The sequence below is a fragment of the Notolepis coatsorum genome, assembly GCF_963971535.1.
Source record: "Notolepis coatsorum genome assembly, chromosome: 1".
Taxonomy (NCBI): domain Eukaryota; kingdom Metazoa; phylum Chordata; class Actinopteri; order Aulopiformes; family Paralepididae; genus Notolepis; species Notolepis coatsorum.
In genome coordinates this window covers 152442681-152459824 of record NC_140165.1, presented here as the reverse complement: position 1 = coordinate 152459824, position 17144 = coordinate 152442681, and the positions used below count along the sequence as shown (strand labels likewise).

The window sequence follows — 17144 nt, the reverse complement described above, 5'->3', positions numbered from 1 at the left end:
CCAGTCTGTTAATCGGGATCAGGATAAAGCCTCCTTGAGCGCCTCCCCTCCCCACCCTGGGACTGATCGATTATGACAGCCTCCCCAGATTTGCCCGGGCCTTCTGTCCAGGAAGGGAGAGGAAGAGAAGAGGGGATGAGAGCGGGATAGTCGCATTGTGTGTGTGTGTGTGGGGGGGGGGGGGGGGGGGGGGGGGTGAAAGGGGATGAGCGCGGGATAGTTGCATTGGGGGGGGGGGGGAGGGCGCAAACTTGCTAAGCAGCAATTACTGTACCTATTACTAGAGGCTATTCAAACTACAGCAGTGTATAAAGCCTACTGTCTGACTCTAGAAGTGCATTAATAAAACTCTTGTGATGTAAGTACTGTATACATTTAAATTTCCACTCATTCATCAGTCCTGCATGTTGTCCTTTCCAGGCTTCGGTTTTGTGACATTTGAGAATGAGGATGTGGTGGAGAAAAGTCTGCGAGATCCACTTCCATGAATCAACAGCAAAATGGTGAGCTTAGAATAGATGACCACAAGCAAGACATATCACCTTCAGTCATTAGGTTACATAAATCATGACATTTTAAATATGTGTTTTCCAGGCCAGGGAAAGGTTTTGGAAACATATTGGAAATTTGTTTAAAAATATATAGATATATTCTTAGTTTTTCAACCAGTCAAGTCTTTAATGTCAAGCTCGGCTGCTGCTAGATCTATTGACCTTTGGAACGAATTACAACCCAAAAAAGAAAGTCCCAAAACAAAACATGGAACATTGAACAAAACTTTTACATTTGAACATATATACATTGACAAATATTGGTCATGGAATTGTGCTGTACATCATGGAATACTCAAAGCAAAGATGTGTAGGAACCTCGAGTAATGGAAAGAGTTTCAGTCATTGCTAAAGTCAGGCTCTTCATTATATCTGTCTCTTAACAGGTGGAGTGTAAAAAGGCTCAGCCCAAGGAAGTGATGTCCCCCACAGGCTCAGCCAGGGGGCGCTCTCGGGTCATGCCCTATGGAATGGATGCCTTCATGCTGGGCATCGGTATGCTGGGTAAGCTTCCATCCATCAGGACCACAAGGATGGGAGTAGCAGGTGTCAACACCTTAGGTAGCTCTTCACCATACAGTACAACCATGGCTAACCGCAAGAAAGGTCTTGTTTACCAAATGGGTATGATGGGAGGGGGTGGAATGTATCAATACAGCTTTTGTCTTGAACGTCAATACATTTCAATGCTCCAAGCATTATTTATCATGAATAACTTTAGTTCCAGAGGGATTAGGATAAAGATGCTTCTACTGTATTTTATGGCAGAGCATCCAGAGTCTAGTTAGCATGTCAATGACACCACCTACTGTCCAGGCTGGGAAGAGCAACTGTTGCCTCCCATCACTTCCATTAGACAGAGGAAAAAATCAAATCCAACATGTTGTAACAAATGCCCCCTTTCTGTAAATCCCAACACGGAGGGCTCTTGAGTGGCGGCACACAGTGTTCCCAGCAGGGAAGAGCAAAGAAACAGGGTGAACCTGTGAATGAGGAGATATAGACAAGATAAGATTCAAGACGATGAAAGTGAAACTAAAGCGGGACTCAATTCTAGGACACAAAGACGGCCCAGTCCTCTCTTTGTGTGCAGATCCTGACTCCGGGTGTAGAATATCCCCCCCCCTGCATCCCACCAGCCATAATGCTCTCCACAGATAGGGAGCAGCATTGTTCCACGTCAGCGCAGCAGAGACGTGTCGTGTCCTCATTCACTCTTCTTCCTTCCCCAACACAGGTTACCCCGGCTTCCAGACAACCACCTACACTAGTCGCAGCTATGCTGGAATCACCCCTGGATACACCTACCAATTCCCTGGTAATCACTACAAAAAAAACTCTCCTGCTCTTCATAATCTGTTGTGTGACATTAGCGTTCGCCACTAGCCTAGGCTTTTACGGCTCCATATGAGATGGCATAGACTTTAGGCCTGTGTGGTTTAGGTTGAGTGTGTTGTTGAACTAGCCGAAAACACACTGTTACAAATACAAACATGTTTTCATGGAAGCACGTAAAGCACTCTTTGAGTTTTCGTAGGCTGCTTGTAAAAATCAGAGAGCGGAATTGTATGTGCTTAGAGTACCCGCATGGACAATTGTGTCTGTGTTCCATTATGCATGTGTTTACATGGGTGTCTATTTAACCCAAGTGGGTAAAGTCTGTCCGGGTTGCCAGTGATCTGGGTTTGTACTTGTGTGGCAATAGTGAGAGATTTGATAGAGTGTGGTAGTGCTGGCATAGCGAAAGGATTTATTGGGATAGGGAATATTCTTTGTCTTCCTAACCTATGACGTTTAATGATTGTTCAGTTCACACAGAAATTTGTGGACTGTGGAATATTCTTTGACCTGTAATTCCCTCTTAATTGCGTTTGTCAAAACCTTGTGCACTCCCCGTATTTCCTCTCTCTATTCTGTGGTGTTTTCCCTGTGTGTGTTTGTGTTTGTGCACATGCGCATGTCTATTCTCCTTGCCGGTGGCGGCGTATGTCTCACTCTAATGTTTCTGTTCTAGAATTCCACTTAGAGAGGACCCCCCTTCTGACATCACCCCACCCCCGGCTGAACACAGGTCAGTCAGTCCCTCCTCTGGACTTTACAAGCAGCATGTCATGTCAGTCTGCTACACAACCCGCTAGCACGTACAACACACACAGTGGCCGCCGGACATCGACATCACCTGTCACATAAGCCTTTGGTATAGCATGTTTGTGTTTGTCAGTCGTTGGGCTGTCTCTGGAGGCAGGATCATTGATAGTGATGATGATGGTTCCACAGGCTCGCTTTGTGTTTTTTATTGTTGCGATGTCTAACCCGGAACCTTTGCCTCTCTTGTCTCCCCAGCCATTCCTCTTACTGCATACGGACCAATGGCAGCAGCAGCAGCAGCAGTAGTTAGAGGTATGTGTGTGTGTGTGTGTGTGTGCGTGTGTGTGTGTGTGTGTGTGTACATGCGGGCTCACGCATATTGTATAGCATTATTATGCCATTTGAGTGGACACTTTTACCCAAAGCACCTTACTATGGTGCATACTTTTCTTTTCACCTGGAGGGAGTAACTTCCCTGGTCAGGTTGAGCGAGAGCGTGCTAAGATTTACAAATGTTGTAGGAAATATGTTATATTGTTCTTGTTTTAATTTTTAGGCTCCACCCCCTCTCGCTCAGCTGGATTCTTAGGTACTAGCAGCCCCGGGCCAATGGCAGACTTGTATGGAGCAGCCAGCCAGGACTCTGCAGTGAGCAGTTACCTCAGCGCCGCAAGCCCCAGCCCCGAATAGTGGATTTGGCCATAGTTTGGGGGTAAGACACAGCCCATTATCGTATTATTTAGTTAGTTAGTTTAGTTATATTAGAATGGTTTGTGTATTTGTTATAGTTTTGTCTATATGTATGTATGTTTGGTATATCTGTGACACTGGTATATTGATACTGTCCCCTTAAACAACAGAAATGAATCAACTGATCAGTTCAGTCATTCACTGTTCAACTGTTAGGCTACTATTGTTTCTCTCTTCTTTTTCCCTTCACAATAGTACTATTACCAGTACAGCTGTGGGTCAGATTTGGCCTTCCAAAACATACCCTGGTTTTGGTTCTCTAAAGGGAGATGATATTCTATTTGATTAACTTTGATTCATTTTAATTATACTTGAGGAGTGATTTTGAGACAACTTGCTCATTACAAGGCATATTAACAAACGTGATGTGTTATTATTGCGTATTACTATATTACATTTTGTCCCATAGCTCTATATGCCAAAAGGTTGGGGTTTGGGCACCCTGTTCTATACTTTGATAGTGTAGTACTACTGGCTGTACATGGGTGACAGTAGGGCTGGGAGGTATACCGAATATAAGGTATACTGTCTTGGATTCATGCAAAGGTATGGGTTTTTACTATACCGCCGTCCACAATATATTATCCATGTTGTATTTATTTTTTTATATAATAATAATATAATACAATTATATATATATAACTGTAACAATTTTTTATTAAATGGGACCATGACTATTTCATTACAATTTATGATAAAACAAAATATATTTGTGCCCTAATGATGAGGATGATGAAGAAACCCACTCCCATTGCCAAAAGAAAGTTTAACATGCCTATAAATACTTACTATGGAACTACACATTAAAACTGTATTACGTGACCCATAGTGGCCCCCAACCAGCATTGCCAACTTCAACAGACCTGCGCCCTTTGATGTGAGCTTCAGGTATTGACCATGCCGATGCTACATACCCTACCACATGGCCCCTAATGGCCACCACAACATAAAGATGTAAAAGAATATATGTCATATCACAATGTAATTTGCACTGGAAAACTATACCGTTGCATAATGTTATACCGTCAAAACTAAGGAAAATATTGTGATATGATATTTTGGTCATATCGCCCAGCCCTAGGTGACAGTCATGATGAATATTATATTGATATTAATGTTGTTATTACAGAGGATAATGAGTCATGTATGAACCTTTTCTATCCCTGTAGGGTCCTTTGATTGCCACGGCCTTCACTAACGGCTACCATTGAGAGTGAGTCAAATCTTCTTGTCAAGTTGTCATCGTTTTAAAAGAACACACCAACATTTTGGGAAATCAGCTTATCATCTTCCCCAGAGAGAGACAAGAAGATAGATACCAGTTTTCTCTCTGTGTGTTCAGTAAAAAGCGATCTGGCTGCACGTTAGCCTAGCTTAGCACAATGAATGGAAGCCGATATGGCCAGTTAGCCTATAGGCATTGTCCAACTAACACTTCTCCCAAAGGCTAACCGGCTATGTCCGCTTCCATTCATTGTGCTAAGCTAGGCTAACATGCAGCCAGATAGCTTTCTACTGAACGCACAGAAAGGAAACTGGTATCCATCTTCTTGTCTCTCTCTGGAGAAGACTGTAAGCTAATTTCCCAAAATGTTGGCGTGTTCCTTTAAGCCACATACTAGACTGCTTCCCTCTGAGGAACAGGAGTAATCCCAGGCTGTTGTTGTGTGTCAGTGCAGAGCTGTCGACTTGAGAGCTTGAAGGAGTTGAAGCTGCAGGGAGCTGATCTTACCTGTCTCTGTCTGGTCCACCTCTCCGGCTGTGGCAGCTGCGCCGTGACCCCCCCCCCCCCCCCCCCCCCCCCCCCCCCCGGTGTCTCCCCCGACCCCATCCCCCACCCCCCTGTGGAGGGGCCTCGCTGTCTGGCATGTTCCGTCATTTTGACTAAACTCCACCTCCTGTCGGGGGAGGAAAAATATCATAATATTTTAGTTCACACACAGGAGCAAAATCTTTGGAGGAAAAAAAAAGAATTCTGATGATTTGTGTTAGAAACACGTACAGATGCTGTATCTCTAGTTTTTCATTTGTTGTTGTATAATTTTCACCTTTTTGTTTTGTGACGGTTGTGTTTGTTTCGTATCTGTTTTTCAGCTCTGTGTGTTATTGGTTGATTTCACTTCCGGTCGGAACTCAGATTTTATTGAGACGAAGGAGAACAATCTCCCGGTACATCATCGTGTTTTGATGAACACAAGCTATGATTTGTTTTTAATACGTGTATATTTGTCGCTAGTTCGTACTGATTTTTAACAGAATGTTTCGGATTAATACTATTTTTTGAAAACGTGTCACAAAGTGTATATCTCGGTAGGTTTTTAACAAGAACTTGTTAACGCTAATAATGATCAAAGGATAATAATAATCATTATTATTATCAAGAACTCATTTACAGTCACAGACTATGTGCTGTACGTTTTTGTAAAATATTGTAAATACATCTCAGTTTGGGGGGGGGTTTCAGCAAAATTTGGGTCCGGATGGTGGGAAGTTTAGGAGAAAGGGTACGATTGTATTCCGCAGATTTTGCTTGTTTCGTTTATCCTGATAAGTGTTGGAAACCTTGACTGTTACATATCATAGTTTCACAAGGAGATCATGAGCATTACATCTCTTTCAGTTTGTCGATTTTATAAGTTTAGCCATATAATACTCTGAAAAGTAAGGCATGTCAAAGTGAAATGGTTTTTTTTCTTCAACTGTGAATTCACCTACAACACTCTTGCCAGCAGAGTAGGGAGTGGGTCTGAGATACTACTTCACCATGGAGATATATGGGTGTGAGAATATACTCCTTTATTATGAGGAGGGTGAAAAAACATGCTGTTTTCTTACTTTTGTCATATTGTCATTTTGAAATGTTATTTTGAATATGTGATGATTGTTACGGAGAAATGAAGGACTAATATGCTGGAACAGTTTTAAATGGTCACCATGACTTGATTTGTTCCACAGATGGTGTGAGTGTGCTTAGTGTGTGGGTGGGTGTATGGCTTTATGTGGTTACACGTATTGGTATCCAGTGTGCCATGTACTGTTGTTTTTGGGAAGGGTACTTCGGTTGTAAATGTGAAATTTTAACCTTTTTTTGTTCTATGTTGTTACATTAACATCATTGTCTACGTCAGTGTTTGTGGATGGAATTATTTTTGAAAAACGGGGGCTTTTCCATCATTTTTTATGAACCTGTGACCCAACCGACACCACGACACTTGACAGATACACTGCATTTTCACTGGATGACACACGACTGTAGCGATGTAAACAGAATTATTTTTAAGACCAAAATAATTTTTTATTCAGTCACTAGGATGTTGCACTGGCAGATCTATAATTCATGAGTTTTCCCTTCTAATGTTAGTTTAAGAACAAAGCACTATCAATCTTATCGAACAGCAGGTCTTTGGATTTTGATATCTTTTCTCAGTCTGCTGCAGACTGCCGTGGTACAGTAGGTCAGCCTTTCCATGCTGTTTTCACTGAAACATAACAATCTTGTCAACACTGTAACCTTTTATGATTTATTTTCCTGTTACGTTTCTTCCTTGAAAAAAAAACTTTTTAAAATTCCTAATAAATTATTTTAAAACATTCCACACCTGCCTCATGTTTGACTTTTTGTCAGAAAAATATTTGGACAAACAAAATGAATGTTAAGTTACTATATGTTTCGGTATATTCCCCCTCTGTTGACTTCTAGTAATAGTGATGTGGTTGTGCCCAATAGAATTATTGAGGCATTACAATAGTATTTGGTGCATATGTGGGGAAAGAAACACCAATACTAGCTAATTTCCATATGGGTGGAGTGCTCTGCCTGCTCAGCTTTGACAGCACTCAGCGCCTGAGTCTCCCTCCTGGTTAACAGTCCCGCTTTTCACTGGCATCACTCATCCATCTCCAGTCTGCCTGTGTCCCCCGTCGCCGTGCCCCTGCCCTGCCTTGCCCATCTGGTCAGATGTCTCTGGGGACGCCAGAGCCGGACGTGCAGACCAAGAGGCACCCGTTGGATGGGAGCGCCGACCAGCTGGAGAACGGGGAGGCTCAAGGGATTCCCCCTCTGCAGAACTACCTCTGTCTCACTATGTTCACCTGCTTCTGCCCTGCCTGGCCCGTCAACATTGTGGCTCTAGTGTTCTCTGTACTGGTAAGTCACATGGTAGCAGCTTATGGAAAATAAAGTAATGCATCAACTAATTAATTGATACAATAGGATTTGGGGATGTCACAAAACATCAACGTCACCAAGACAAACTCCTGTATATTTATTGTTTTATTGAGTTTTGAGATTAATAAGATACCTAATGTGATTTGACACATTTTGTTTGGACACTTGAAACTACTAACTGCACATCTGCATGTCATTACATGAGCTATGTGAAAATGGTGCTTCATGACATCAACAGATGCATTAGATATTGTATATTATAGTTGTCAAGTGTGGGATATTAATAGTTGGAGTCCAGGCATTACACTACAGAGTACATGTCAGATTGTCTCTTGGAAATACAAGTTATACTGAGCTGTTTTTTTTTTATGAGACTGTCTGTTGGATTGTGTATTATCACATTATAATCACTACAGACTAAGTCTGAACTGCATACTCATAAGTTACAGAAATAAACTTCCCGTCAGAGTCACACACATACTGTACAGTACACATAAGCTGTTGGTGTGTGATGTGTTGGGATCAAGTGCACAGCTACCCTGGCAGGCAGCAAGCAATACTCATGGTTACTTTGCAATGCAGATGTCTTCCACGCTTACACCAGGCAGACAAATGGCACAGTTATGCACCATTCAATGACTTCCCTGACTGTGTTTTGGGGCCAAGATTCTTGTGTATATGCCAAATAGCTTATTGGTTGGTCACTCTTCATGCAGCCCCTTGGTGGATGCTGCTAAATTGAGGGTATTTATGCAGATATGTGGGGTATGTTCCCCCCCCCACAGGGTATAATAGAGTACACCCACATAAAGGTAGACTCTGTAATGTTGTCAAGCTGCGACCTCTAGCAAAATAGTCCTACCTTTTTATCTATGGCAATTTGTTTGCATTTTTTAGTTTTGGTCTGATGTGTGTGTTGGAGTTTAGTAACTTATTATACTGTGGATTTCTCCAGGTGTTTCTTGGCAGAGCCTGAGGTGTGGCCAGCAATAGCAACCCCTCCCCTATCCTCACACATCACACCAAAACAAAAAGTTTGCAATACCAAGCTCTTTTGCCTAGAGGTCACTATTTGACTCTATTTGACTTACCTTTAAGAACCTAGTAGGGTAAGGTCACAGTATACCCATGTCCCCCTCCCCCCAGGAGTTTACTCACCTCAAATACCACCGCGCCATCTTCTTACTACAAATTTGATACAGGAAGTAGTCTGGACATAATACAGTATTGAGAGCAATACTTTAGGTTTGCTTCTGTGTATCACATGTTTTGGAGTTGTCATGAGGATAGTGAGAGCTCTGTTGACTGTCCCTCTTAACGGGGCTAAAATTGCCAATGGCAGCTGTTGCTTCCTGTATAGCTGATAGAAATAAGAGGAGTGAAAAAGGCACAGTAATCCACTGCTCTCTCACCAATGGCCTCGATATAAATATGAATCTGAGAAAATGTGCAAGGGTGAGGGTAATGTGAGAAGCAGTCTCTAACCAAATGCTTAGAAGAGATTTCCATAAAAGACCAGAGAAAGACTTTCGTCGTGTTTACATCAGGGTCCCCCATTTTCAATTCATTATAACATTTATGACATACAAGACATACAGATACAGTACTGTTTCATCCAGACATTTATGACATACAAGATAATATACAAATATACAGTACTGTTTATTTACAGACAGAGTTTCTAAAAGAGAATATATACATTTGAGGGGGAGGAAACTGTACATTGGGGGGGGTTGGACATTTACCGGGGCCAGTTTCGAATTGCGGCCTCCCGTAGGTGCTCTTTCAGAGCGATTTCGAAGGTGGGTAGGGATTCACACTCCTTTACGGCTGTGGGTAGGGCGTTCCACATTGATTGATTTATTGATTGAAAATGTTATTAACAGATTGCAGAATGGATACAATACAGTACGGCTCAATACACACAATTGTTAAGGGGATGCAGCCCAGAGAAAGACTTTCTTCTTGTTTACATCAGGGTCCCTCATTTTCAATTCATCATAACATTTATGACATACATGACATACAGATAGACAGTACTGTTTATTTACAGGCAGAGTTTCTAAAAAGAGAATATATACATTTGAGGGGGAGGAAACTGTACATTGGGGGGGGATTGGGTTGGAGGGGGGTTTGGACATTTACCGTGCCAGTTTCAAATTGTGGCCTCCCGTAGGTGCTCTTTTAGAGCGGTTTTGAAGGTGGGTAGGGATTCACATTGTTTTACGGCTGTGGGTAGGGCGTTCCACATTGTTGTGGCATAATTGCAAAACGTGTTTAGTCCCTTGTTTGAGCCGAGTCTGGGTTGAACATGATTTGTGGAACTCCCTCTGGTGTTGTGGTTGTGGTATTCACTGACCTTTGGGAAGTATTTCGACATGTACATGGGTACCTTAGTGGTGTAGTGTATCTTGTAGACCAGGCCCATTGCAAGTTGCTGTACTCTGTCGTCTACTCTAAGCCATCCTAGGTTGTCAAAATGGGCAGGGGTGAGGTGGGTTTTAGGAGTAAGGTCAAGCAGTAGTCTGACCAGTTTGTTTTGTGATGTTTGTAATCTTGTTTTTAGTGTCTTTGAGGTGCTTTGGTACCATGAGGTACCATAGTCGTAGTACCCTTGAATGAGTGCTCCTGTTAGAGTCTTCAGGGTATTCTTGTTTACCAGGGAGGAGATCCGGTACAAGAATCTTGTTCGTTGGTTGACTTTTTTGATTACATTGGTTGCCATTTTGTCACAGGAAAGATTTGCCTCTAGGATGGAACCTAGATATGTAATTTCATCTTTCCTTGTGACAATATTGTCACCCACTGTAACAGAGAAGCCGTTGGCCTTGCTGAGTTTGTTATTTGATCCAAAGAGAATGGACTCTGTTTACCCAGGTGTAATGATAGTTTGTTATCAGCAAGCCAGGTGCAGATTCTGCCGAGTTCAGAGCTGAGGGCTTTTTCAACCTGCAACTTGTCCCTGTCAGAGACCAGCAGGGCTGAGTCGTCCGCGAACAGGAACAAGTTGCAGTCACAAGCTGATGACATGTAATTTGCATAAATTAGGAACAGTAACAGTCCTATTATGCTTCCTTGCGGAACACCACAGCTCACTGGGAGGGGGGGGGGGGGGATAGTGTACCGTTTACCTCCACCATCTGTTTTCTCCCCTCCAGGTAGGATTGCATCCAGCTCACTGATGAACTATCAAAAACCAATTGCTTTTAGCTTGTCAATCAGAATGGAGTGATTGACAGTGTCAAAAGCTTTTTGGAGGTCCAGTATGACCATGCCGCTGTATTTGCCCGGGTCCACTTCTTGTTTGATGTGGACCTGTTCATAGAAATCTTTTCCATGACTTTCGAGATGGAGGTGGGAATAGAAACTTTGCTGCCTTTTTTGTGCAGGGGGGTCACTCTCGCAATTTTGAAGTCTTTGGGATAGTGTACCGTTTACCTCCAACATCTGTTCTCTCCCCTCCAGGTAGGATTGCATCCAGCTCACTGATGAACTATCGAAACCAATTGCTTTTAGCTTATCAATCAGAATGGAGTGATTGACAGTGTCAAAAGCTTTTTGGAGGTCCAGCATGACCATGCCGCTGTATTTGCCTGGGTCCACTTCTTGTTTGATGTGGACCTGTTCATAGACTATTTTTTTCCATGACTTTTGAGATGGAGGTGGGAATAGAAACGTTGCTGCCTTTTTTGTGCAGGGGGGTCACTCTCGCAATTTTGAAGTCTTTGGGGACGTATCCCTGTTTTATGGAGAGGTTTATTATGTGGGTGACGACTGGGGTAATGGCGGCTGCTGAGTCTCTGAGGAATTTGGAGGGGATATTGTCATGGCCAGTGGCCTTGTTAGGTTGGAGGGCGCTCAGTTTTTTGAGTACCTCGTCTGTTGTTATCATTTCAAGTTTGAAGTCGTCTTTACGGACCACTAGGTTTTTGTAGAAGGCTATGATGTGTTCAAAATGCCCTGAGTGGGAGGGTAGTTTATTAACGTAAGGTTATGTATATAACCAAGTTCTATGAATTCTGGTGACGCTCAGCGTCAGTCTGCACTGACTTCACTTCGTGCACGTGCACTGAATAAAAAATTCCACAATGTACCTTTACATACCAACATTCGTCTGGCCACACCCCTATCCGCTTACCTTCATAAGCAGGTGTGTGGTCACCTACTCGCCTCCTTCCCAAACTTTCACCACAAGGCGAGATCAAGGGCCGCAGCGGCGTCCTGACGCTGAGCGTCACCAGAATTCATAGAACTTGGTTATATACATAACCTTACGTTCTATTTCATTCTGGCCTTCGCTCAGCGTCAGTCTGCACAAGAGGAGCTGAGCGGAAGCCAGAAGCTCGACAAATGTAACCCGCTGAGGCCCCCCACAACCATCAGACCGGGGAGGACCGAGCCCCCCGACCCTCCCTAATGGAGGGATACCCTCCCTATTGGAGGACGGGAGGGAGACGGATCCGACCGTGCGAAGAAGAACTCAAGCAACTCAACGCACAGGGTGAGCACACCGTGGCTTGACCCCACGACTACGCACACGCACAACCCGCATGCCACCAGGGAACGAACGGAAGGAACAACCCTCGTTACTGCCCCCAAAATCACGGGGTCAAGAGCAAACTCAACCCTGTGGCAAGGCCGTAGCAGCGAAGGAAGACCCAGACCCACTGAAGGGACTGGATCCCCTGGAAAAAGGGGGCCCGGAGAGGTCAATGACGGCAGGCATCAAGACCCCACCAGGCGGTCACTCAGTGACACCGCCCCCCACATCGCCAGCGTATTCGGACAGGGCCCCTCCAAGAGCGGGCCCTTTCCCCCCATTAGTACGCCGCCTGGCACACTGACCCTGCAACACAGGCAGTCAGCATGGCCGTAAAGCACCCAAAAGGTTAACTAACAGAAGCAGGCAGCGCACCGGGGAAAAACCAGGCAACAGGCTGTAGACCCGAGCCTGGAGCACTGCGGACGAGACAGGCGCCAAAGGGGTCAACTGAAAACAGCACCCCGGCGGAAGGGGCGTATGCTGGCATTGTGGCGCACCATGACAAAGTCTCCATTAAAAAAAAAACCACCCAGAGGGGTCGAGGCAGAGAAGGCTGACACGATTGGCAGACGTCATGAACGTGCAGGGGCACACTCAACCGGGTAACCCGGGAGTCGACTCTGCTCCAACACACCAGGGAATCAACCACCTTCTCTGTACACAGACGGTGGGTGTTCCTATAACCCCCAAGAAAAAACTCCAAAACACACCTGCGGGTATACACCAGCTATACCGCAGTACAAGTGTTTCAGTTTCCAAAAAGGGGTTATCCCAGGCCTACGGTTTCAACGAAACATTACTTCGGACCGGGCCCGGCGGCCCGGGAAGCACACAGGGATGCCAGAGGAGGTCCAGAAGACCACCCCAACAGCCCCCTCTTCGCCATGCGTGAGAGAGGAGCGAAAGAAAGGAGAACCAGCCCCTTATAATAGTGCCAGGTACAACGTGTACCCAACAAAGGGTCTCCATAACGCCTAACCCTGTGACACCCGGGCCGACCCGGCATTTTTCCCCCTGAAAAATGCACAAGTCCCTCAGGGTACCAGAACAGCAGATCTGCATCCCCGGCGGACAACGGGTTAACTGACCTGGACCAGCGCGACCAGAACCAGTCCAGTGCCCTAACCACGCCGACATGCCCACTCCAGGGAGAGGGGGTAGGTATGCGTGTTGATCTAAAACATGAAAAGAGGGCGCCACCCAGACGGTCCCATTTATACCGCGCTCAGTGGCCCACCCCAAGGGCGTGAGACCCCTCTACCTATGTTCTGATCTATTCCGTTAACATCCCCCAGATATGAACGAGAATCCGTCGAGACCCAATAACAGGCTCTCGGAAGAGGAAAAAATCCCCCATCCCAGTTGTCCTATAAAAACGCTGTTTTAATAATGAACAACCAAGGTGTACTAGCCTCCTGCATGATTCTGAACAGAAACACCCCGAGCCAGCACTATGTATGCGTCGAGACCCAAACACATCAATGAATAGTCTAACCAGACACCAACATTGGTCCTTCAAGTCGCCTGGGAGAATGACAAGAAGTTTGTCGTGCTTCATATTCTCCACTCTTTTTATTATTAAAAAAGAAAGAAACACCGACTGACATGAATCCCACGTGACGCAGCAGAGGGTAAAAATTGTATACATTTTTACATCCCGCCACCCAGAGGTGAGAGGAGAGACGGAACTCCTCAGAGAGACTTCCCACGTGAGCCATAGATTGAAAAGTCACGGTAACATTGAGTCATGTGACCAACCGACTCAAGTTACACGTATATCGAGCGTAGTAGAACAGTAAGTTCTTACGCTCTGCCCCGACAACTTGACAACAATAGACCCTACATACGGTCGTCCAATATAAACGTGCCTAGTGACGTTTGCTATGACGGGGGAAACCCAAGACTCAACCGCCTGTGATAGGTGCGGAGTCTGGGAACCCCCCCCCCCCCCGTGCCAAGCTGCCTAACAGCTTGGCCCTGACCTAATGAAAAGAGAGTCCAATAACCCCCTGACCAATCAGAAGAGGGAAGGAGGGGTTTATCCGGTACCCCCTCACAAGCCCAACCCTTGCATACGACAACAACAACAGCCATATGATACCTTCAGTAGCAATGCTAATGAATAGCGCAAGCTAATTCAATGCACGCTAGCCACAGACACATCTGTGAACAGGGTTTATAGCAAGGCCAAGTTGTGTGTGTGTGAACCCGACACCCGTATCTATGTTGTAAGACACAGAAAAATCTGATAGAGAGAGAGAGCGGCTGAGCCGCGGTACGTTTTCATACGAGCATTACTGCAAACCAACACAATAGTGTTGCAGCTCAATATCACTGTTTAAGCAACAGAGCACGCAACTAACCTCTACCTTTATGTGAAGATTCAGGTCGAGGCAGAAAAAAAACCTTTTTCAACCGAGTGTAGGCTGCAGGCCTCGCTTAAGTTCTAACATGAATGTAACGTCTAGCCCTCCTATCAAACCCATACTAGCGAAAGATTCACACGTTGCATCCCCATCATATGTTTGGTGAATAAACACACAGTTTGTTAACAAAAAATACAGTCCCTCCTTAGGAGGGACTCTTTATTTTTCAACAAAATCATAGTAGGGCCGGGAAGGGAACAGGGGGGACCACAAAGGGAAAAAATCATTATCTTAGCGACGCCTGCCACGAGCCGCTCGGGATTTGCCACCCCGGGGAGCCCCGGAGGGACGGTAAACGATCGGCGGCTGGTCACGACGATCCCTACCGTCACCTCCGGGCGTAGATGGGCCGGCTGCAGTGGCGGAGGCGCCCTCTCTCCTCCTGGCCTTCTTCGCCGAAGGTCCAGCAGTGGCGGTGGTAGCAGCGTGGAGGAGGAACGGCGGAGGAACCTCGACGACGTGGCGGCCGTCTGACTCCACCGGCAACATCGGGCAGGGGGAAATGAGGCTGGAGAACGGAGCGCTCCTCCTGCATCTCCCTGCAGGTTGAGGTCATCAGCTGCAGTGCCGACCCGAATAGTCCAGCATCGGAGAGGGGTGCCGTCAGAAGTGGAGTCCTCTTCTTCTCCGGCACACGCGCCTGCTCCAGCCAAAGGTGGCGCTGGATTAGAGTGGCCAGGGCGCGCACTTTCCCAGCGGCTATAGCCTGCGGCTGAATCAGATGCAGGATGGCTCCTGCCGACTGGGCGAGCTGATCATGTTGTAAATCAGTCAGCTCCGTGCCGCCCGTCAGTATCCCGGACATGAATCTCGCCAGCTGCGCAATGTTGGAAGTGGCAGCTAGAGATTGCGTCCCGGAGATAAATGACTGGTCACTCCAAAACACCAACCGCCTCGCCGATTTCCCTTGGGGAACCGGCTTCCGTAACGGCTCCCACACCACCTCAGGACAAAGGAGTGCCGCCATCGGCCTATCAAGCCGTGGCACGCCGTCCTTCATGCCGTTTACCAAACCCACCACCCGCGTGACTTGCACGTAGGCGGGAGTAAGGCCCATGATGTGGGAGACCACCTGTCCCTGACGGACGTAGGCCTCCATTGAAGGGAAAAATGGGCAGACAACGTCCACCCCTCTCACCGGGCGACGTTGCCATAAATGACCTATGAGATCGTCAGGGATAGGAACAGGCAGTGGCTGCGGCACGCCGTTTGCGACTGCCGCCGCCGCCATGAGCTCGGGGAACAAAGCACGCAGTTCCCCCTGCATACTTTCCCCCTCCGAGCCCGCGTCCCTCACATGCAGCAGACCACTGGTTAAGGAGCCACATTCTGATGTGGTTGATAGCAGGGCATCCCGCCGCCGAGTCGGAGGTTCTAACCCAACATCTGCGGACGAGGAACCCCAAGGAGACATCTCACCCCCCTCCAGTGTTACCTGGACAGGCGGGAGACATGTCTCCACCGGGCCTTCGAACAAGAACCCGTCCGCCTCTATCATGTAGTCCTCTGTTTCCATCGGCCATGTAGAGTCAGACGCATCCTCATCCGGCTCCAGCAACTCACCAAAACCAGGCCGTTCGCGTCTGCAAGCCACCATCTTGCGACGGGAGCAAGCTGACGCAAAAAGTTTGCGTCTCAAATCCCCCGCAACCAAAGGCATCGGCCGCCCAACAGCGGACGACTCCCCGGAAGCAGAGGAACCAGAGCCAGAACCAGGCCATCCCACAGGAGACGGCGCTGGTGCACCAGCTCCTTGGAGAGGCAAACTACCCATCGGACGCCTACCGGGCGTGGCTGCCGACCACGAGAGAGGCCTCAACCCCGCTCCAAGACGTACGACAGAGGCGGAAATGGAGAACCGCTGGTGAAGGGTGGTGTTGCGAGCGCGGTCCTCCGAGGTAAACATTATGACTTAGCTTTTTTCTTTTGAAATATATGAGAGAAGAAAAAAGCAAGAAAAAATGTAAACACGTATCAACTTTCTTCAACTAAACAACCTTGTCAAGTGTGGGTATCTACCGAAGGCACTTCCTTGTGGTGAAAGTGAAGAAGGAGGCGAGTAGGTGACCACACACCTGCTTATGAAGGTAAGCGGATAGGGGTGTGGCCAGACGAATGTTGGTATGTAAAGGTACATTGTGGAATTTTTTATTCAGTGCACGTGCACGAAGTGAAGTCAGTACAGACTGACGCTGAGCGGAGGCCAGAATGAAATAGAACCAGTGTTGTGGCTATGTTTGTAAAGAAAATGTTTAAGTAATCGGCCACATCCAGCTTGTCTGTGATGAGAGTGTTTTCTGTCTTTATGTTTATGTTTGTAAATCTGGTTTTTAGTTTTTTACTGCAGCCTAGTTGGTTGTTGAGTAATTTCCAAAGTCCACAGGGTTTGTTTTTGTTTACCTCCGTTTTGTCATTGATGAAATACTTTTTTGCAGATTTGATCATGTTGTTTACATCGTTTCTTAGTCTGTTTCTTTGATGTTTGAGTTCAACCATGTGGGCTTGCCGGCTTGGAGATCACTGTTTGAGCTTTTAGCAAGCTTTGACTGACTTTTCTGAAGTTCAGAGCATTTTTTGTTGTGGCATAATTGCGAAACGTGTTCCTCATATGAGGTTGG

The 17144-nt window shown here is 46.2% G+C and overlaps 1 protein-coding gene across 1 annotated transcript in view; it reads left to right on the top strand.

Moving 5' to 3' along the window:
- The window catches only part of msi1b (musashi RNA binding protein 1b), a gene marked incomplete at its 3' end in the record, with an annotated part of 16367 nt that extends 11767 nt beyond the window's left edge, over positions 1–4600 (top strand). Inside the window, 10 exon segments of the mRNA XM_084307918.1 lie at positions 421–461; positions 463–487; positions 490–503; positions 938–1055; positions 1789–1869; positions 2566–2622; positions 2895–2951; positions 3196–3320; positions 3322–3351; positions 4559–4600. Coding sequence (XP_084164044.1) covers positions 421–461; positions 463–487; positions 490–503; positions 938–1055; positions 1789–1869; positions 2566–2622; positions 2895–2951; positions 3196–3320; positions 3322–3351; positions 4559–4600 — 590 coding nt within the window.
- Between the last annotated feature and the right edge of the window lie 12544 nt (positions 4601–17144).